Source organism: Aphelocoma coerulescens, chromosome 3 (genome assembly GCF_041296385.1).
Source record: "Aphelocoma coerulescens isolate FSJ_1873_10779 chromosome 3, UR_Acoe_1.0, whole genome shotgun sequence".
NCBI classification, from domain to species: Eukaryota; Metazoa; Chordata; class Aves; order Passeriformes; family Corvidae; genus Aphelocoma; species Aphelocoma coerulescens.
This window is the reverse complement of record NC_091016.1, coordinates 68515729-68538212: the sequence shown is the minus strand read 5'-3', so window position 1 is coordinate 68538212 and position 22484 is coordinate 68515729. Positions and strand designations below refer to the sequence as shown.

The window sequence follows — 22484 nt, the reverse complement described above, 5'->3', positions numbered from 1 at the left end:
GATTAATTTGGAATGAGATAGATGAAATCTGTGTAGCTGTATGCCTTACCTAAGCATGAGTGATGAGGTCTTGTACAGTTGGGAAGCCCATAAGCATCAGTGGATTTGTAGCTCTCAATCAATTTGTAGGTCTCAATCTTGGCAATTTCACAGTGTGCTGTGCATTGCTAGGATAAGGGAGGTATTGCTGAGTTTATAATTCTATATTCTTAAATTTAATCCTTCTTATTCATTGCACAGGTATGGGACGGGAGGGGTAGGAAGAGTAGGGGAATCAGTTTTAGTTCACATTTGGGCATCTATAAAGTTGGTAGCCAGAACTGCAAAAGATAAATGCTGCACCCTGTTCTTTTACCTAAAGTAAATGAGATCCAGTTCTTACAGGTGTTTGCCATTTGCCAGGAAGCCTTTCTGTTTTCCCCATTTTTTTTGTGTTGCATAATGGTAGTGGGACAGCAGGCAGATCTATTGTCATAGACACTTTTAGTTTCCTGCCTGGTTTACGTACCTAACCGATGCAGGGACATCACGGTCTGTGTTGCTCTGCTTTTTTTGTCTTGGTGCCTGCTTTTGATTGGTACCAAATGGTTTTGTGGTGGTGTGACTTGTTTCTAAGTTGGAAGTACCTGATGCAGAATGGGAATACCATCTTAATTTTTCTTGAATAAAGTGTCCACAAATGCTACACAAGCAATGCCACCCTCCAGCAAACTCAGTTCAAGGAAGAAAATTACACAGAACTGACAATTATACAAATATTCATTGAAGACCATGCAGAATTTGCAAGACTGTGTCTAACAAGTGTATAGTGACTTGCATGAAAGTCAATAATTTGATCTGAATTTTGAGGAGTTTTCAGTGTGTTGCGGTTTGATGGCATGAATTGTGTCTGGTTTGATTACTGTGTTTAGTGTCTGGCATGAATTCATGTGCTCAGAAAGGAAGATGGAAATAACAACTTATATCACAGTTACAGATGTGTAATTTTTCAGGAGAGGTAGAAGATAGAAGGAAGCTAGATGAGCTCAGAACTGTAAATGTGTGGTGGGTGTTGAAGATCCCATACCTGTTCTTGACATGCATCTTAACCTAAGATCTGAAAATGACTGAAAATATCTTGTGTCAGCAGAAACAAACACTACTTCATCTCCAGCAGGAATCATAGTAAGACTCTAAATCTAATAATGTCTGACATTGCACCTTGAAGCTTATTAACTTCAGAGGCACATTTTCTATATACATTAGAATATATACCATATGCCCAGTTTAGACATATGTATGTTCTTATGCACATCCACACTGGATACATGCTGGAATGAGGACACTGAATGGGTCCTAAAAGGTGTCCCGTGCAGCCCCCTCCAAGTAGCCAGTATGCTGTCACCCAAGTATTTACTGTGAAAATGAGGGCTGTTTGTAGAGAAAGCAGATGGGTGGTTCTGTTTGCTTTTCAGGACATCCTGGAAATTCCTCCCGTATTCCTTCCCTGTTTGCAACAGTGTGTGTGGTTAAAACAGGAAGGGTATTCATCTGTGTTAAGTTGCATGGGTTTTTCTGTGAAATCCCAGCATAATTAAGATTATTCAAAATAAGGAATAATCTATCTTCTCTATTTAAGCAATGCATCTGCAAATGAAAATCGATGTAGGCAGGTGCTCAGCAGAACACAAAACCCAGGGAAGATGATTTCCTGCCATCAGGGCTTGCTGGAAATGCCTGGAGCTAAAATTGGTGGTACATGACGGTATTGCTGTCCTCTCCACTGCATGCCAAGGGCTCTGATGAGGACGGAGCTCAGATTTTCGGATGTCACTAATATAGAAGTGGGTCCTGGATGTGCTACAAAGGATTCCAGAATGCTCTAAGACTTCTCTGAGACTAAAATTCTCATCCTCAGCAAGTTAAAAGTGGTCTACAATCAAACTGATCCAAAGGCAGCCATATTTAACCCTCTTCTGGATGATGGATTCTTCTTGGAGATTCGTATCCCTGTCTGTCCGACTGGAGGGCCTGAAGCAGTCTCTGAAATACTCTTGGGAAACGTGAAGATTTTAAAGACTGATTTTCACCTGTGGGTCCCCAAACTTCACATTCTATCTTGAGCTGGTGGAAGTTGCAACACAGGATCCTAGTAGACATCCCATAGAAAATGAAATTGTATTACATTTTCAGTCATTTATAAAGCAGTATGCAGCAGATCCTCAAGTAGTTTATTTTCTTTAACTTATGTGTGTATCTCTGGAAGGAAACACATGTTTCTCCTCATGGTCAAGTCCTGGAAGTTGCAGTTTAAATTTGATGAAGTGTTTTATTCCCTCAGATAAAAATAAATAAATAAAAAATTAGATTTAAATGCATTTGCTGATGAGGAAAGTCAGGAATCCTCCTAATTAAGACATTTCTTAGAAAGGTAAAATTTTTATCTGGGAGCATAAAACACTTCATCAGTTTTAAAGCCACATCTGCAAGGAGTGGATAAAGAGGAGAAACAGGCATTTTTCTTCATTCTGGCTTGTCTGTGAGTTTAAGACTTTTAACAACAGTTTTAAAAATATTTAAACCCAGTTAGAAACACTTGCACTATAATAGGGATAAGAGTGCCCTCCCTCCCTCTGTTTTTAATCTGGTTCTCTTGATGGAATAAACTACAAGGTTGAATTGGTAACTGGATTATTGCCTCATAAAACAGCACGAGGTTACTATTATCCTTTAATTTTATATCTTTACTAGGGAGTAATGTTGGTCTTATTTAAATCACTGACTTCTCTAATGGTTTTTCTCCTCTTTTACAAATGCATAAAACTAAACCCTAAAGGATTTGGTCTAAGTGCAATTGGCATAAGTGCCATTATAAAAATCTTTGTGTTAGCAGTTGGTTATAATCAACTGCTTTAACTGGGCTCAGAATGCAGCAAGATTCAGCTGTTGATAGGTAGAATAATACTGATAAAATATTATTTCTGAATTTCATTTTAAAAAGTGCCATTTCCAGTGAGAATTCTGAATTTTGAGACAGTATGAAGATGAACTTCATGGAAGCTTATAATTTAGCACGTTCATGCAAACAATATATTTAACATATTGTGTATCTCTGCAAAGATTAAAGAAAGCTTGTCTTTGTGTTGCAATTCAGTAAAGTAACTTTGAAAATTCAGGAAAAGTTAGTCTTTTTTAGGAAGTGACTAATACATGTGGGATATTTAATGATGCAATCCAGTGAATGCACCCATCTGAATTTTGGGACACAACACCTGCTGTGAGTAAATCATTGGCAGGTGTTACTAGTAAAACTCCTGTTGGATTTGTGTCACCAGGATGCATTTAAAATATTGATACACTGTTGTTTTAGGAAAAATGTGGCATCCATCTGTTGATCTCAGTGTGCTTTGATTAAGCATCCATCAATAAGGAAAGAAACATGGGTCTATCTGTTATGGTATTGCTCTGTAGTTCAGTTATAGTTGATTTTTATACAGAAAGTGGGGTATCTGTCACCTTTGGTGACCGACTGACAGAATTACAGCATTTATTGTTTGAATGCAAGCCAGGTACTGACTTTTCAGTCACTATACTTAGAAACTAGTCAAATAATTTGTTACATATTTTGTATTTTGACCATTTATTTCCACAGACAATCTTACCAATGCAATAAAGTGAACACACTACAGACTTTTAATTAAATCAAAGCAGATTTTATTTCAAGTTACTAATGGAATATATTAGTATTGGTTGTAAAAATTCAACACTGTGTTTGCAATTGCTTCCTTGGATTGGGACTGCTGCAGGCAATTCCATGTAGAGCTGCTTTCTCTTAAAATACCTATTGATCATGGCAGTCTTCTTTCTGAAATTTGCCTATAATGGGTGTTTTAAAGAAGCCTTTCAATTCTCCTTTTAGCTTCATTGAACAAACACTGGAGGAGATATTTACAAACACAAGAGTGTGGGCTCCGCATTGACCAAAAAATCATGGGAAGTGATTATAGTTTTGATGAAGGTGTTGTGGGGGAAGACATTGATGTCTTGCATCCCTCTGAAATTGAGAGGACACTAAAACCATTTTGAAGAAGGAATTCTTTTCAGCTGTGGTGAAATACGTGCAACATGATTTTCTTGCAATTTGTCTTTTCCTTGTCTAACATCTTGGCAAAAATTAATGAAATATGAATAATTTTGAAACTTAGGCAAGAGGGAAGAAAGACAGGAGGTGGCAGGAAAAAACGGGGTGAAACTGAAAGCAAGGTAGACTGGGGCTGTGCATTTGTGTGTGTGTTCCAGATAATATCTAATGCAAAACAAAATTTTTGGGAGTTACATTTTGGGGAGTAAGTGGAGGTATGGCAAGTAAGTTGCACTTGAGATTAAGAGAGGCAGTGTTCACAAGGCAATGCAGGGCAGTGGGAGAGAATATGTAGGTGCCGTGGTTTGTTCCATGTAGGTTCCATGGCTCTGGCTCCTATCAAATACTCTGCAAATGCCAATACAGCTGTACACTGTTTGCATTTATTAGTGCTTGCTGGTCAGAATTTAAAACAGAGATCCATAATATGTTTATGATACTGGGCATAGTCCCAGGTAGTTCCTTGTGGTGCCTTCTTGACAAACAAATCTAGGTAATGTTGTTAAGCAAATCCAGGATGTTTGGGTTCCTTAATGTATGTGTTTACATATTGATTTTTTTTTAATGTAACATGAGCTTTGATTAATAATATGATTATTGCATATATGAAATATTCCCGTCTTTTTTTTTTGGTTCTAAATTATGCAAATTTGCAGAACTCCAAAACGGACCTTTTCTGAGAAAGGAGATTGTAATATAATCATGTGGCTTTATAGTTAAGGTTACCATGATCATTCACAGGTAGAACTCTTAGAGAATAGAGTTTTCCTATTGAAGACGTCAATATTTGATAAGAATGATTCACCCTGTTAGAGAAGGGGTAGACATTGTAGATAATTAGGATAATGTCTGTCATTTAGCACTTTGTAGGGACCTGCTTTTTATAAACCACTTTGTGAATTTAATTTAATTCTACAGGAATTTAATGAACTTGAGAGAGGGGACTTCATGCTGATAATTGCATAACAACCTATTTTTCTGCAAGACACTTAATGGCTAAGAGGTTATCATTAAATGTGTATTAAGCAGTTCTGTTCTATAACTGTCTTTATAATATGTTCTCTCAAGGGTTTTCATTTGTTGACTACTTAAACAGCTGCCTGTATTCAACATTTTAGCTTCTTTATTGGTTTGTTTTTGTAGCTTTTTTTTTTCTGGCAGGAGTCAAAGACAAGTTCCTGTTTCTGTTGGTGTATTTTAGATAGTTCCTAAAATAATACTGAAGGTGTTGAAGTACTTTAAATGAAATTAGTCTTTGTATGGAAACTTTGCTTCAGGTTTTAGCAAACCACAACCTCAGTCAGGCTATTTGTTTATTGAAGATTTGTTTTTGAAGTGAGGACCATAGACTAACGTCATTTTTTATCTTCTTTTTTAATTTAGATTACTGAGGTGTAAATTGAAAGGAAGATAATTTCTGCTTGTGGAGGAAAATAAAGGTGAAAAACCTCAATGGAAGACTCTCAGGATCTAAGCGAACAATCAGTAAGTACAAATGTTGCTAAATTGAATGGAATAAATTGAACTCTTTTCAACCAAGTTGTGTGAAAGGATTTTACTGTGGATTTGAGAATTGTAGTAAGATCTGGGGAAATCTTCTGAGCTCCTAGTTTTAAACCTTTTAGTTTGTATGTTAAATGAGTGGTTTTAGTAATTTTTCCTTGTTGAAATGAAGAAGATCTTTGTTATATAAGTTTTTGAAGAACTACAATTGTTGGAAGGATATAATTAAGCTACATTGGAAGAATAAAATTTTAGAAATGTGCACAGTGGTATGCCTTGTTCAAATAATTGCATTAAAATGTATATCCATGGAGGTCTGTCAGTTTTGCCAAAGCAAGGGTTACCAAAAACATGAACAAAATATTTCAGATGGTCAGACTGTGGCAGATGACATACATAAAGTTTTTCAGCTTTCTCTTGGCTTTCAGGGGGATTGTGAGAATTGGCAATCTATCTCCCTGTCCCATGTCAGAGGGAGATTCTTCTTGTTACTGATGGCATTTCTGGGAAAAATGGAGTGGATATTTCTTCTCCTTTTTCCTTTCTTATTTTTCCTTTGAGGATATCATTGCCAGACCTCCTTAGCACCAGACTGCAGTTCTGAGGAGACAGCTCCAAGCAAATTCAAAGCTATCTGGGCTTGCCATCCAATGTACTGGCCTTGTTTTTAGCATTTTAATTTTCTACTGTTTATTACTGGTCACAATAGGGACACATTTTGCCAGTACCATGATCCCTACGATTCTCAGCTTGGGCTCAGTGTACTAAAGATGAACAAAGGAATTTTGTCTTTCTGACTTGCTGTAAGAGGTTATCCATGCAATAAACTAGTTTGAATATATATATTTTTAGAGACTTTTATGGGTAACACAGGTGAAAGGAAGTGGGAAAAGTTGCATGTGTTTCTAAAATGTCAGTAATTTTCTTTAATAAGGAGTACTTTTCTCCTGGCTGGGTAGCTCCTATCTGAGACTTTATCTTGGACTAGAGTTTTATTACTGATTTTAAATGGTACAGGACTGGAAAGTCTTAACAGTGTCTTAAGTCCCCATGGTGGCACTACTTGGGACAGCTGCACATATTTATGTATTTAAAGTGTTCCCAACCAAAACTTTAGAGCCTGTAAAAGCTACATGGCTTCATAATTTAATAAAGTTTTATAAAGGTTATAAAAGATTAGGCAGAAGTTCATCTCTTGCAGTCTGAGAAACAATTTTTCTGTCGACTATTCATGGTGTGGTTATTAATAGGAAGTAGATGAGCTAGTTTAGCTTAGTGCAAAAGCACCTTTTCATAGTAGTTAAAATGTTTTTGCAGCACTGGATGCCTGATAAATGCCTATTTCAGAAGTTATTTTACTACCCCATCATACTATAATCTCTGTGGTATTTCTCATAAGTGCTACATACTTTATGTTGATACATGAAAACAGTCTGCAGATTGCAAATTGAGGTGAAATCTGTGCTGTGTTGCATACAGAGATAGGATTTGATTTAAGAAAAGTCACAGAAAATCATGATTCAAGACAAGTTTATTCTTCTTACTCTTCGGTAACAGTGTCAGAACTTGAAGGTAATGGGTGGGAGAGCCATTTCATCACTCCTTTCATCCAGGTGGGCACTGAGACTAAAATCTCACCAAGACATTAGGCACTGTCCTGGGAAAAGGAATTGTGTGAGGCTTGTCTGCCTAGAGCAGGCACTAAGCCTTCATCTCCCAACTTGAAAAGCCATTTCACTGTTACATCTTGGTTAAACTCCTCTCTCAGCCAATTAAAAAAAAAAAAAATAGCATCTATGGCTTGGTTCCTTAAAAGCCACAGGGCATGTCTGTGGGCTAGAGATCCCAGGAAGCAGGAGGCTTCAGTGGTTTAAACTCTAAGAAGGTATCAAATGTATCTGCTTTTAGAGTAGCTGTGGTATTTTGTACTGGTTAATGTGTTTTATACTCTTTAGTTATGGGCAGTTTCTGCTCATCAGGCAGGATTTCTGGTTCTTGACAAGTTCAGGGTGCATAAGTACTTCATTCCAGCCTCAAGATTTCTCTTAGGGAGCTAAAGGCATAACATCATGAAAATCCATGGAGAATAAGGATCTATCCTCTGTTGCAAGTATATTAGATTGTGTGAATAAGCATGAGTGCAAGACCTGTGCTCAAACTTGTGCTGGCACCTTGGCTTTGAATAGTTTAGTCCTTGGTTACTCTGAAGACTGCCTTTCTCTGCAGCTGAGATGCATTAGAAGGTGTTTGCTGTTGGGTAGAATGTTTGATGGACAGTTGAGTTTTCTGAAGAGAAAGATTCCTTTATTGGATTAATTTCCCTGGGCATTCTGTTAAAGAATCTTTCATCCTTGGGAAAATAAGCCAGGCACCGTTCCTTGGTACAGTGAACAAGATTAATTTTCAAGTTTTTCTTTAAAGAAAGGAAATTATTCTAATTTTTGCCAGTAGATCATCCTCCTGAAGCATGATATGCTGTGGTGTAGGTTTTATTCTGAATCTTCTCCATAAGTTTGAGATCACTATTATTATTTTAACTCAAAAAAATACTCTAACAAGAAATGATTGATTTTGTGATTCCTATCCTGAAAGTACATCAGTTAGGTGAAACTTATATGAGCAATTCCACAATGTCTGTGTTGCCATACGAGAAATAAATTCTTCCCCATTTGTCTCAGAGGAATGACCACACACTGCTTCAGAAATCTAAGTGCTCCCCTGTTCTCAGAGCCTCTAAAGAGCTGCTTGACTGAATTGAGCAGCTGCTGTTTTCTGAGAGGCCAGCTTGATTAGATGTAATATGCATACTATTTATTGCATTATGTCAGTAATTTATTTGTTTTTCCTATTTTTGACCAGAAGTCAGTCTACTTGCCTAATTGTTGTACTGCAGAGCCTCTGTACTGAGAAACATGTTGTCACCCCTTTCCTTTGCCTTCTCCTGTGTGTCAGAGGTGGGGGAATCAAGTCTTAATCAAGGTCATTGAGCAAGAAAAAGTCAGAATCAGAAGAGAGTTTATTACACTTTGGCTTTCCTGTCTTTACTCACAACTGAATAGGTAAATAGCTCTATTTTGAAGAACAGCAGGAGAATGATGCAAGTTACTAGCTGATGCAGAGGTGAGCTGGGATCCATCAGGTGCAGCTGAGATCCAGTGGATCCCTGCAGCTGGCATGGAGCAGGGATGAGGCCTATCATGACACTGTACTTCTAGGGTGTGTGTGTCCAAAAAAGCTTAGGACTCTCTTTTTATTTCCAGTTCAGATGCAGAACATATTTGTACATCCATGCACAGGAAAGAAATTTTCTTTTCATGTACAGGAAGGCTCCAGTTAATAGCATTTTGAGTGAAAAAGAGGAAAATAGTAAGACGTGTTTCACAGACAGAAGAAAATAACCAAATGGTCCTTTTCATGTTCTGGTGTGAGGTCTGTTACCATGACCAGGCTGCTACTTACCAAGCAAAAGAATACTTAAAACCACATGAATTAGTCTTACATGGACAGATGAAGCTAGGTAAAAACATAGTTTTAATAACTATGTTTGCCATAGACTTCAAGCAGGCCAAGTAAAAAAAAAAATTAGAAGGTATAATAAAGCACATTAGATTTTTATTTTACAATTACTGCTCTCCTTCAAAAAAAAAAAAAAAGAGCTGATTTTTACTTTTTTACTGAATTCTTACTAGAATTTTTTTTTTTTTTTTTTTTTTTTTTTTTTTTTTTTTTTTCCAAAAGATGCATGTTAAAAATTCTATTTGTTTTGAAATGGAAGAAGAGGAAACTTTACAGATCTTGCATTTGTGAAGAATCTAGCAATAGGAAAATAAAAGTTTTTTAAGACTGAACTCGGAGATGGTTTAAAAAACAATAATTTTTTAGCACCTGAATAGTCCTCTGGTGTGCCTTGATACAGCAAACACACTTTGGATTTTGAGAACTACAAGTTTACACTCTTTATTTTCTCTCTTTTAGTCATCACTTTCTGTTCAGTCTGTATTAGTAGAAGAACAATTTGGCTGCTAACTTGCTAGTTTAGGGTTTCAAAGGGCCTTATTGTAAACTGGTGTAATTTCATCCCCTGGCCCTTTTATATAACAGTGTGCATATTTAGATTACTTCATTTTAACCTAGAATTAGACAATAGATTGCAGTGCTGTAGGACAGGACACTAGCACATGTGAAGCTAAATCTGAACGAACAGGTTTTTATTTTTGTGACATTTGGACAATCGCCCCCCTTGCGCCCTGGGTAAGTTATTTGTTTTTTATCAGATTGTACAGACTGTTTTATCTGTTACTTGCATTTATGGCCCCCTTGCAGCTGGACAATCCTTGGCAACCTTTTTTGGACAGTGTTTTTTGCCTGGTTTTGTTTTGTTTTAATGTGTGAAGCTTTCAGATGTGATCCCTTTGCAGATCAGTTTTCAGCTGCAGCTACTTCTTTGTTGCATGAGCCCTGTACCTGCAGCCTTTAATGTTCCCCACCTCTGGGGTGGGCAGCCTGCTAGCACCCTAGGAACTTTGGCTGGAGCTTATTGCAAAGAAATGAAAATTAGTTTGAACTCTTTAACTGAGTTTTAAAATGTTCTATTTCACTGTTTTGCATTGCAGCATAGCATGCTGTGGTTCTTACCTCTATTATATCAGGATTTGTAGGACTTGGAATATTACAGGCAATTCATCTTCTCAGGTTAGGGGTGTTGCTTGAAAGAGATGTCTGGAAGTTACCTGGTCTAGCTTCTGGTCATGAAATGCTGGCAGCATGCACAAGTACTTCAGTTATGAAAGCAAAGAACAGTTAAGATCAGTAAGTGAAGAAATTATGGATTTCGTAAGAAAAAGAGTTTCCTTAATGAGTGATTACTTGCTTTTAATTAAAATCAGTCATTGAAGAAAAATGCCATAACTTCAAGTCAGCTGTAATAGAAAGTAATAAAAACACAGCCTGTCTTTTGGAAGGTTTATTTCAGAGTATTTTTGAGAGTTGCTTAGGTATTTTAGTGCCTCCTTTTCACAGACACAGCAACTGGCACAGAGAGGTGGCTTGCCGTAGAGGATCTAAAGTTATCACCCATTTTGAGTTACAGTAGATCAAGAATAAAGTGTAATACCATAATTTCTTGTCTGTCATCTAATAGGAATTTGAGGTAGAAACATCGCTGTTTTTCTCTCTCAGCTGCAAGACTTTTTCATATGACATGACAACTTCTATGAACACATACTCTTTTTTTCTCTTTCTTTTGCCCTCTACCACTTCAGCATTCTGTCATTTCTGTACAATAATCCACCAGTGTTAAATTTGAAGGCACTCTTTTCAAACTACATTAGTGGTTTTATATATATTTTATTTCTCTCATTTAGCAAAGGGGACAGACCAAATGAGACAACACTCAGAAGCAATTAATGCATTTTGACATGCAGAATAAATTGAGTTGACTTGTGTGTCGTATGAATTGCATATCAATGGAGAAACAGTTTGGCATCAAAAACACAAATGTTCACTGTTGGCATACATGCAATAGAAATTTGCATTTTTTTCTGAGTTAATTAAAATTATGATTTGAAAGTACTTTTCTTTAAAAGCTAAGTAGGCAATATCTTAAAAATATATCCAGGAGAATGCAACAGCATAATATCCATGGCTTGTAAACTTGCAAGATGGGATGAGAAGACGGCACAGAAACAGAAATGCTTCTGTCATTGTCACTGGCACGTCTCCTCTGGTTCAGCTCTCTGCCTGTCTCCTGGAAGATGTTACCACGTCAGTATCACAGGTTTAAATGGAAAGGCACTGTATGGGCTTTATTTAATAACAAGGAAAACCAATAAAAAAAAAATGTTCTGCTGTCACATACTGTCCTTGGACTGCTGACAAGGACTGACACATAGCTACTATATAGTTTGTTATGGCTGGTATTTCTGGCTCCAGAGAGGCCCCAGACCAGAATTTTAGGGGTAGAACTACTCAGGAAAATTGCCACTGCCAGAAGCTACATGAACTTTCCTCATCTTCTGCACAGGGGTCTCCAAGGTTCCTGGAGCATGAAATTTTCTATTACTAGTGATGTTATAGTCCTGATGCTATATGAATATCAGAGGTGACTTCTATTGTATTATAACAGATAACACCGCTAGAAAAAATAGTGGCAGAAACTTGCAGGTGGAAGAAATTGTCTTCAAGGCCCAAAAACTGGACCAGCTTAGACCTTTTTGAATCCTCCACAAGGACCTGTTCACCTAAGAAAAGCTTTGTATCTATGCATGCATCATAAGATTTGGAACATATGAGTCAGTCTAATAAAACTATTAGCTCTCTCTATAAATGGTGCTTTTTTAGAATAAATCATCAGAATCGGACAGACACATTCCAAACTCTGCAGATGAATTTTGCTTGTATGATATGACACTTGTTCAAGCATTTAAAATACCAAATTTATAAATGCTATACTTTTAATTGATTTCAATATTGAATTTTAACTTTGAATTACTCACAAAATTTCCAAAAGCATTCATCTCAGTCCAATTTGTGAATGCAAAATGAAAATACAAGTTTCCTTAGCAGAAGGATTGTACATCAGCTTAAGCTTCTGATTTTGACAGTGTCCAGGTGAAGCTAATGTGTTCAGAAATACTTTCTTCTTCAGTAAAAAAGGGTCAGGGTTTTGTAATGCACACAAAATATTCAACAACATGACAGTAAATCAATCTTCTCTAGCTTTTTCATTTTGCAAGGGTAAAAGCCCGGTGCCTTCATGCCTATTAAATAACTAAGTCTACATTTTCACATGAAAAGCATGGATTACACCGAACATACATTTGGTTTATACTCATTTAATTATTGTAAAAAGTCCAGATGCAGCAGCGTGCTGAAGAATGTGTGGGACTTAGGGGATGTGATTAAGCCCACTTGAATCAATGGGATTTTTCATGTGCTTTAAGTTAGGCAAGTGCTTAAGTACTTTTCTGGAAAAGGCTTGGAAATACAGTACAAAATAAAAGCAATAATTTCAGAAATATTTCATTGGCAAATACATCTGAATGATTTGTGGCTATGGCTAATATTTATTCAGCATCATGTAACAGTCATGGTTTCTTTCTTCTCCTTATAGTAATTTTTATCTGAGCTGTGCCTCTGCATCCAAGCAGTTGACTTGCAAGTAAACTGGTATCAAAAAAGAGAAGAATGGCAGGGAGGAATGTTAAATAATTTTTAAATAATAAAATGACACTAGGCAAAGAATCTAATTTCATACTTTATAAAGTATGTCTTAAACAGATTGGGCATATGCAGACCCATTAAACCACACTCTCGTCCTTGTCCTCTTCTATATTAGGTTAAATCTTTAGCAATGCGAAGAAGTTAAAAACATTGAAATATGTTGGCTACAGTAAATGGAGAGAGTTTTGCCGTATTATAACTTAAGGCAGAATTTGTCCCAGAGGATCCCCTTGGGACAACAATGTGAAATGCTCTTGAAAGCAACACCTAGTGCTCTATGGGAATATTGTCACAGTAGAATGCTTTGCTTCACGTCAGCACTCAGACTTCAGCAGTGATCATGCTTTAGTCAAAGAGGTCACCAACCCAAATATGAAGCAGCTTGCATCTAAGAGATCCAGAGTTTTGTGTTGGAGTGTTACTCTTATAAAGGCAAGCTCTATCTGAGAAACGAAGAAATTAGGTGTGTTTAAGTGAAGACTGAACAAACCCTCTCTTAAATGTGGCAGAAAATATAGTTTATCATATCTCTCCCTTTCTTTTTCTGTGTATGTTAACAGTAAAAAAATGAAAGTTAACTGACCATGATTTTTTTGATTTTTTGGTTTGGTTTGGTTTTGGTACTGGGAGCAGTGACTAAAGGGATTTCTGTAATGAAAAAGCACATCTTTTATAGCACAGGTCTTTAGTGGTTCCTGCTTTTGTGAAACCATACTTGGCTTTAAATTTTTAGTCTTCGGTCCTGGGCCACATGAATTTTTTTTAATATGATCCAGTCAAAGTATACAAGAGGAGGAACTAAAGCAAACATCACTTATTTCTGGAATTTAAAAGAATGTTTTTCTTATTTCAGTTACCAATGCTGTTAAAAAATTATAAAGGTTTTCAAGTTTTGGTTTGTCATGCAACCACCTTCCCTGTGGGAGTACTCACGACTTGTAGTAAAGTGTGTTGGGCTGCCACCTGAGCGCTTTGGGGATTTACATAGTAAAAGCCCACAGCCTGGGAGCTTGTGTTGCTGGACATGGCAGTGTAGATACTAAATTCCATCCATTAAAAAGTCAAATTATGCTTGTAGTTTAAAAACCAGTAATCAGTGCTTTAACTATTTTTCAGGGATTCTTTTTACTGACTCTGAGCAAATAGGATTTGTGCATTTAACAGCCCAGATAGGATCAAGTGTGAGAAAGAACTTGATCACTAAATGGTGATCCTCATAGTAGCTCTCGAGCAGTTAGGAAAACCTTTTCTTGCTATTTTTTCCACCCATTCAAAGATTCATATTCTGTTAAAATTCTTCCAGCAGCACATTGAATGCAGCACATTGCTTTCCCAGCAATTCAGGCCTTTGCTTGGGTGGAATGGGCTGTCCTTTCCTTTCCTCCTTTTTAGTTTGTTTTCTTTCAGTTGTGAAATAAGCTTGATAGTATGACAATTTTTGAAACAGTGAAATTAAAATAATTCCATAATGAAATGTGGGGAGTATTTCTATCATTCAGTGGGTTTTACCATCAGAGGGAGTAATGTGTTCTATAGTTAATGGTTAGTTATATTGGTATCCTACTTCAGCCACTATTAAATGCATTTATATAAACAGCCTGGCCCTGAGAGGCCCTGATGCATTTGAGGCATCCAAGCTTCACATGCTTAATCTTGCTTACCCTGGTTGCCATGGACTGTTCCAGGATGCTTTTAATTTCATGAACTGGATTCACTCAGCCTTCCCTGCACTGGACACAGGAGCCTCTGTTTTCAGGGAAGTCCAGCACACACGAAGAGTGAATGCTGTGCACAGTCAGTCAGATGCTGCATACAGGGTTATAAGTGTTCAGGAGCCTGAATCCAACTACAATTTCCCTTTATATACATTTAATCATTTTCTAATACACACACTGAGCTACTGGTTATCAGCTTCCATTACATATTTATTATCTACTTTTCAAGAGATTAGTTACTCAGGCTAAGGTCAAGTTCAGCTTATGCTAAATAATCTTTAGAGCTGTATTTGTTTATGTCTTTTTGTATGTACTTTTTCTTCCATGTAGTAATAGTGGTTGTGGTACTGGAGCTTTGGTGGGCTACAGATATGCAGATATCTTGCTGCTTATCCTGTGATCTACCTGCTTTTCTGTCATGTTCTCAAATACATTGCCCAGGTTAAACAGCTTTGATAGTGAGTTTTCATGGGTTTTTACCCCATCAATGTAAAACTAATGGCTAACCTGTAGCCTCTGTAATGTGGCATCTGCATCTACAAGTTTCATAAAAATGAAACTAGTTTTATGTTCATCCCATAGCTTTGAAGGTGCAAGAGTGAGTTTTTAATTTCAAATGGAATGTTTATTAATAACTGTAGTAAATGATAATTTAAACCATACTCCTTGGGGCATCACAAGTGAAAATCATAGGCTTTCAAGAAGCTGATACCATATTTCATTTCATGCATAACTTGCTTTTAAGTCAAGAAATCCAGAGTTTAATTAAGTGAAGGAAAACTATACATTTTCCTTACAAGATTATAGATGTAGTCTGAAGATAACTGCAAATTGAAAGTAGAATTAGAGGAAATAGTCTTTGTAGGATCAAGGGCAGTTATGTGATGCCTCATTGGCTGATTGTTCATAAACTCTTCAGTTCTTTCTTCTTAGTACTAGAGTTCAATAGTACTCAATTTTGATAAAAGCAAACACATAAAGAGTTAAAATTGACCTGAACTTCCCAGGCTGAAATAATACCTAATTATTAGGTACGTAGAATTAGAGTAGAATTAGCTAGCATTTTGAGAACCTTATACTGAACTATTTACTGAAAATCTCTCCGTTCATGTAATTTAAACTGTATTTTACAATATGTTGATGGAAGCAGATGTGTTGCAATAATAGTGATACACTTCATCCTCTTTCCTGATGGTGCTGGATATGTTCTGTTTTGGGCATTAACCATATAAAGAGTTCTGTTGAAGGTTCTGGTGTTGAGCTGTGGTAAGTAAGACTGAATAAATGCATAACAAGACATCCTATCAAACATAATAGGGTTTGAAGAAGTGACTTAATTGTTTCCAGTTGATGGTCTACTGATCTGCTTTGTATTTTTATCTAAATACCTGTGTATTGATGAAAGAAGATGTAGAATCAGAATACTGGCATTTGGAAAAATTTGTAGCAATGGAACTGTAGTTAACCAGTGACTAAAAGAATTGAATACATATCTAGAGCCTGATTCCAACATGGTTATGCAGCTGTAACATTCACCTATTGTTGAAAGTCTATCAGTAGGGTATCAAACAGAGCTACTGTCCAAAAAGCTTATGTCAGCACTTAAAAAGAGTAGGAGAAAAAAAAAGAAGAATGTTTATATTGTGCTAATTGCTACTTTCATGTTCTGTGGTGTATGGGAAATTGTGTATTTTTTCAGACAAGGAAATCCTGATGTGGTCAAAATGCTAAAATATAGAATGATAAAAACCAGACTGTAATGGTCAGCAAGCTTGTACTACATGCTCCTTAATAAAAGAATGAATTTCTCATGCCTACTGTGCAGGTCAAAATGACCTCTGTAAAATTTTATGGCTACATTGAGTTCCTTTTGTAACTGGTCTTGCAATAATATTCAGTCAGTACTGCAGATATGACCTGACTGTGGATCTGCAAATAATGCTGCAAAATTCAACAAGCTTACCTGTAAGAGTATGGAGCTGAGAAATAACTGTAATTATCCCAGGGGCAGTGCCATATTCCTTGCTGTCTGGTTTCACCTAATATGATGTGCACTGAAGAGGAAGGATGCCAGATGGTTGTGAAAGGGCTAGAGCCTAGCTTCTTTAAAATCACCAGTTGCAGAAATCCATCTGGCATATGCCAAGAACAGGAGCTGACCAGCTAGCTGTCCTCTGATTTCCAGCAGTCTCAAGAGACATTCTTGAGGCCTTGAGTGAATACATGATGCAGTGCCTAATCAGGAACAGTGCAGCATTTCAAAACATCTGAAATCTTCAGTTGAGTGCTTCACAGGTGTCAGAAATTATACTTGCTGATAGCATGGTTTCAGAAAAAGATAAGAAAAAGTATCAACATCTGTAATACCTACCTCCATTCTTCTGGAAAATTTACTTTTTCACAGAAGAAACTAGCAGTGTATACATAGGAAGGCATGGGTTATGGGTGATTTTCTCGCAGAATTTTAGTGCTGAAAGAGAGCAGAAGATGTAAAATAACATCCATGGGGAAAAAAGTAACCAACTGTGTAAATGATGACGGTGAGGATACTTTGACCAAGTATATATGGTAATGTAGAAAAGTGAAATGCAGCAAAGCTGCCTGCTGGGGTGAATAATAGAGACAGAGCTCCTTGGTGTTGGTTTCACTAAGCCACTGTGTTTGCTTTTCATTTTTTATACTTTTCAGTGCTTCTGATGTAGAAAAACATCAAAGTGCCATGGCTGAGTAATACTTGAAAAATGAAATTAATGTCATCCAGGGGAGGCTCATGGAACATCATCTGATATTTGGAGCTAACTTTGTCGGTTCCTAGTATTCACTTATCCTTTCCTACTAACTGCTGGTAGAAAATGGGAGAATCAGTCCCTGCTATTCTGCTGCTGCTCAATGGGGGCTTTTGAGCTTAATCGTAACAAAAAAATGTATCTCAGACATTCATACCATTATAAAAGTCTTGACCCTCATTAGATGCACAGATGTGTTAGCATATGCAGAGGAAATTTCCAACTGTTTAATCTTTATTTTTGGTTGGGTTTTTTTCATCTCTTTCCTTGTGTCTCTCTCAGGGGAGCATAAATATTTGGGGTTAGAACACAGTCTTTAGCAGATGCCACAGTGCAAAGCAGGCAGCAAAGGTTTGTGTGTAAATTTGTGTAAATAAGGGGGTTTTATGGTGGTGATAAAGATCTCTGCAGTAATCTTTTCTCTGTTACAAATACTGCTACAGAGATGAGGCCTTTGCATTTGGCTACAGAGAGAGGTTACTGTCATGTGAAGACCAAAAACGTTCCTGCCATTGTCTTCCACTTCTTGGTCTACAGTAACCTCTGTCCAGCTGGGGAAAAAGACTGCACTGTCTTCTTGTCTATAAATGTCAGTAATGTCACCTGGTAAATTTGCATGTGGGATTTTTCTGTTTTTCCAGAAGAAAATGCCTCCATTCAAATTAGAAAATCCCAATGAGTGATTTTCCCAAGTCCAGACTAAGGTATTCTTGTGAGTTTGAATACATGAACTCCACTGGTACTTAGCTTTATTCCCAGAGCTTCCCATTTAACATCATGTGGTACATACTGGGAAGTTATAATGCCCTGTAAGTCAGAGACTTAATGATGTCAGATTAAAGGGGGAAACGGAGAAAAAGTCCATCTTAGAAATTAAGAGAAGCTGTAGCAGCCTTCCACATGGAAAGCAAATGATGGCATAAATAATTTTTGCATTAACAGGACTATTCTGCATTAATAAAAAGTGAATTAAAAAGTGCAATAATGGTATCATGCAGTGTATAGCATTTGGCACTGTTGCTCACCTAAAGGATACATAACTGGGTAGATGTCACGTGGGCTTCCAACCATCCTCAAATTTTTTCTGCTTTTTTTACTTCTCTTAGTTACTTGAAGAAAGCTATTGATACACATTATTCTAATGGCAGTATGCACTAGAACACAAGAGATTACCACTGTGCTTTCTCCACTCAGTACTCACACAAGGAAGGTGTAGCAAAAAAAAATGTGCCTTTTTGGTGCACAGAAGTAGACATCATTGTGACATAATTAGCATTAAAGGGTTCTGGTTTTGGCGCTATAAGAAGAAAGCGTGAAAAATATGTGTCTACTCCACCCAACCATCTTTGTATCCACATCTAGCTCTGTAACATATAAAAAACCACACTTTTCACACTTGCTGTCAATGTAAATATTTTAATGTATAAAATTTAGAGGAAATGGTTTGAAGATTGTTTTTTATGAATTGGTTTTAACATCTGTTATATCTCCAACAAAAAAAGTCACTGTTTAAATACTGAAGTATGTTAATATTTTAAATATTGAATTTTGATAAGCCACTAAACATCTAATAATTTGGTAGAAAATTCTTGGGTACCAAAATAACAGTAAACACAGAAACAAAACAAACCCTATAGATCCCTCACTGTATTATGCAGTGGAATTAACAAGTGTGTGCATTTTATGTGCCAGTATTTTGTAGTTCATACTGGAAATATTTGTCATTTGAGCAAATTCAACCCAAGGATGAGAGAAAATCTGGCAAGTTTTTGGAGATTTAATCAAGCATAATTGAATTGCAATAGTGTGTGTGCCCAGCATGTATCTGTAAAGTCTTGCTGTGTCTGTATTTCGACTAGTAAGAGAAATTGGTGCAAAGAATGAGTTGGGGAGAATCATGAGGGAAAACAAAACTTCAGGCCAGAAGATTTGTAATTAGTATGGCTGTAGGATGTGATGGGCTTTGAAGACTGCAGAAGGAAACAATCTCTTATAGAGTAACTGTAGTCTTCATACTCAGAGAAGAGGTGTGGATTCAAAAATGCTGTTAGCAAGGAATTTTCCTGCTTCTTCTAAACCATGGGTTACTTTTCTCTCTCATGGAAGATAATAGCAGAAGTTCTGTAAACTAAGAACACCTGCGACCTTGTAGAACTATGTTTATGGTACAGTTGAAAAATATTTTGACAATGGATGTTTTAAGATTTTAGCCAATCACCCCCAAGGGGTGGCTGATCCTTTGTCCAATTAGACTATGAAGAAAAAGTCTATAAAAGAGTGTAAAATAATTAAATAAATCAGTCTTGTTGCACAATTCCTGCCTGCTGGATCTTCTCTCCTCCTCCTCCCTATGGCTGTGGGACACGGTAATATCGACAGCGGAAATAAAGAGGGACTTCTGCATTCTTATTTGCCATACTAAAAGCACACAGTAAAGAAACTGCTGCATGATTGCATGGGTTTGTGACTTGATATGTGATCCTTTAGAGATCCTTCAGTGATTGTTGCATGATGATAAGTAAAGCCTTCGGAAACTCTTAAGTCAGACTATGGTAGCAATGCATTAATTGGTACGCAGAACTTGCAGCCCTCTGCTATTTTTGTCCTACCTACTTGTCATGTTGCTGTGACTTGAAAAGAACCTTGCTTCTCTCCCCAGAGTACATCTGCAGCCCTGGAATTATGCTCAGGTTGTACACATCTTTCCACTATGTAGAGTTGGGTTGGCTGTCAGGATCTCTGTTCATGAAGGCTGCCTGTTCAAAGACTGTTCTGTTGGTTTAGTTGCATGATGTCACAATTTGATAAGTGTAACTAGAAAATAATATCTCATTACGGTGGCTTTCAATCTTTCAAGACTAATTTGAAGTACACTTAATAACACTGCAATTGAATTGCACAAAACCTTCTGCATTTTAATAGATGGACTGATTGCAAAAAATATATTAGTAATGTTGTGAGAGTTTGTGTAGCTTCTGGTTTGTTAACTGCAAAGTTTAGAGTATCCAGTACTTAATAAAATTTTTGCTGTTTTTCAGTGTTAATAAAAATTGCCAAGGAATGAAACTGCAACATATATTAAACTGTATTTCTCTTGCATTGAAAGAGATTCCAAATCTATCCTTCATCTCTTTGATCAAAGCTTTTCTGGGCAGCAGAATATTTTTAAACTTTGTGGCTCTCAGTGTCAAGTTTTGAATGGTTCTGCTGTTACATACTTTTACTCAGCTTAAAATTATTTTTTAGTGATAGAAAGTCAGTATGAGCTAGGTGAAAAAGGTATCCCTTTTTATGAAGACAGTTATTTGAAACTAAATGGGGGGTCTTGTATTCCCATACGTAGGCATAATTACCATTCTAAGACTTGGGTTTCCCCAGTGCAGACCGCAGGGTGTTCCTGCTGGCTTATAATCACATGCAGATATGATAGCATATCTAAACTTGGCATTTTTCAGACCTTGCCAGTGGCTCTTAATCCATCCCTTGTGTGTCCTCTGTCCACTTCCTGCTTTGCCCAAAGCAGCTGCTGAGCAACTTCACTTGCTGGTGGCCACCTTTTCCAGCTTTGGATTTCTCAGAGAGCACCGTTGAAAGGAGGGGAAAATGCAAAATTTTTGCTCTGTACTGCTGCTAGTGAAAAACAAATTACCTCCTCGAAGTTATCTTTCCTATTGCTTGATCAACACATTCAGAGCTCTTTCCTTTCTTGCCTCCCTGTTTGTGCTGGCTCTAACTGGGTGTGCATCAGTAGATCCAAAATATGTGACAAACAGCTCTTTGGCCACCAGCCATTTATCCCCATTATAGCAATATGCCAAAAGATGTCCATCTGATGGAAAATTAAGTAAAGTGAGCAAAAGGTGCTCTGCATCTTTTTCAGCACTTTCTGCAGTGGATTAGGCATGTGAGATACCAAATGGGTCCTGGGATCTGATTATACTCAGGTCTCCTTTTGGCCATGCTGCATTTTACAGAGTAGTATGCTCAGCTGTTCTATGTTTTAAGCAGTGCATCATATCTTAAAAACATAAAGGTACATAAATGAAAGCTTATGCTGTGGAGCTAAGTTCTCAGTTACTTTTACTCGTGCATTTTATGTCTGTTATACCCATTTCCTATGGTACTGTGGACCTGATTCAGAAAAGTATATAAGCATGTGCTTAATTAAGTGTTTTCCTGAGTAGGTATGCTTTTCTGAATTGGAGCCCATGAGTAACTGGCATGTGGGCTGTAATCTCCCACCTGGGACATTCTGGGGGTGGATATTAGAAGACAAACCAGTTTTTTTCTGCTTTTCCTGCTTTCTGGAAGTCTCCTGCTCTCGATGATTTCAGTTTTTGATAACGTGCATTCATCTGTAAGCTTAACCAGGCTTTATATTTATCATATTCATCATTTAAATCTTTGTTTTGAATAAATACGGGTTGTAATTGATAGAAAGTATATTTGCCTTTCATGTTAGAAAGCTAGGTGCCGTGGATACTCTTAAAAGAAGCTAAAGAAAGCTTTCTTTTCAATCTGGAAATCACTTTCATAGGCTTGGTTTTGGTATTTAGTACGGTTTAGGGTTTTTTACAACAAAATTAATTTAGTTATTTTGAAGATCATGTGCTCGACTGCCCAAAGTGTTTTCTTTGGCAGAGATCCAGATTCTTGTTCTCTTCTGGAAGTGTTACAGCTGCAATAAATTTGATTTCGCCCTTGATAATTTCTAAAATGTGTAGTAATAATGTATTGCTGATTTAGTGTTGTTGCCTTTCTACTAAGGAAAAAAAGTTCACAAATCACAAAATTGCAAATGTTATTATATTTACCACACTTAAATAGTTATATATACATGAAATTCAAATATGCTTCAAGATTTGTTTGGTGTCTAGTTTTGGGAGGTTATTCAAATAACATAAACTCTGTAGTTTGCATGTTACTTGTTACTTCTGAGATTTCTAGTAGGTTCCACTGTTTCCTTTGAGGTCTCTGTTGAGTACTTAATAGAAAAAATGCAAAATAATCAAGAAGATTTGTCTCTATATTCATGAAACACAAAATATTCTTTATATTTGGCAATGTAGTAAAATATTACAAAGTATATCTATCAAAAAGGATCTTTAGAATCCTTATCTTCCCTTAGAGTGGGAAAAG

At 36.8% G+C, this 22484-nt stretch overlaps 1 protein-coding gene across 7 annotated transcripts in view; it reads left to right on the top strand.

Moving 5' to 3' along the window:
* Window positions 1–22484, top strand: part of EYA4 (EYA transcriptional coactivator and phosphatase 4) — a 141118-nt gene that overhangs the window by 10729 nt on the left and 107905 nt on the right. For all 7 annotated transcript variants that reach the window (XM_069010740.1, XM_069010745.1, XM_069010744.1 and 4 more), the window contains exon 2: window positions 5504–5605. In XM_069010740.1, the coding sequence (XP_068866841.1) occupies window positions 5573–5605 (33 nt within the window). In that variant the 5' untranslated portion in view covers window positions 5504–5572. The remainder of the gene's footprint in view (window positions 1–5503; window positions 5606–22484) is intronic.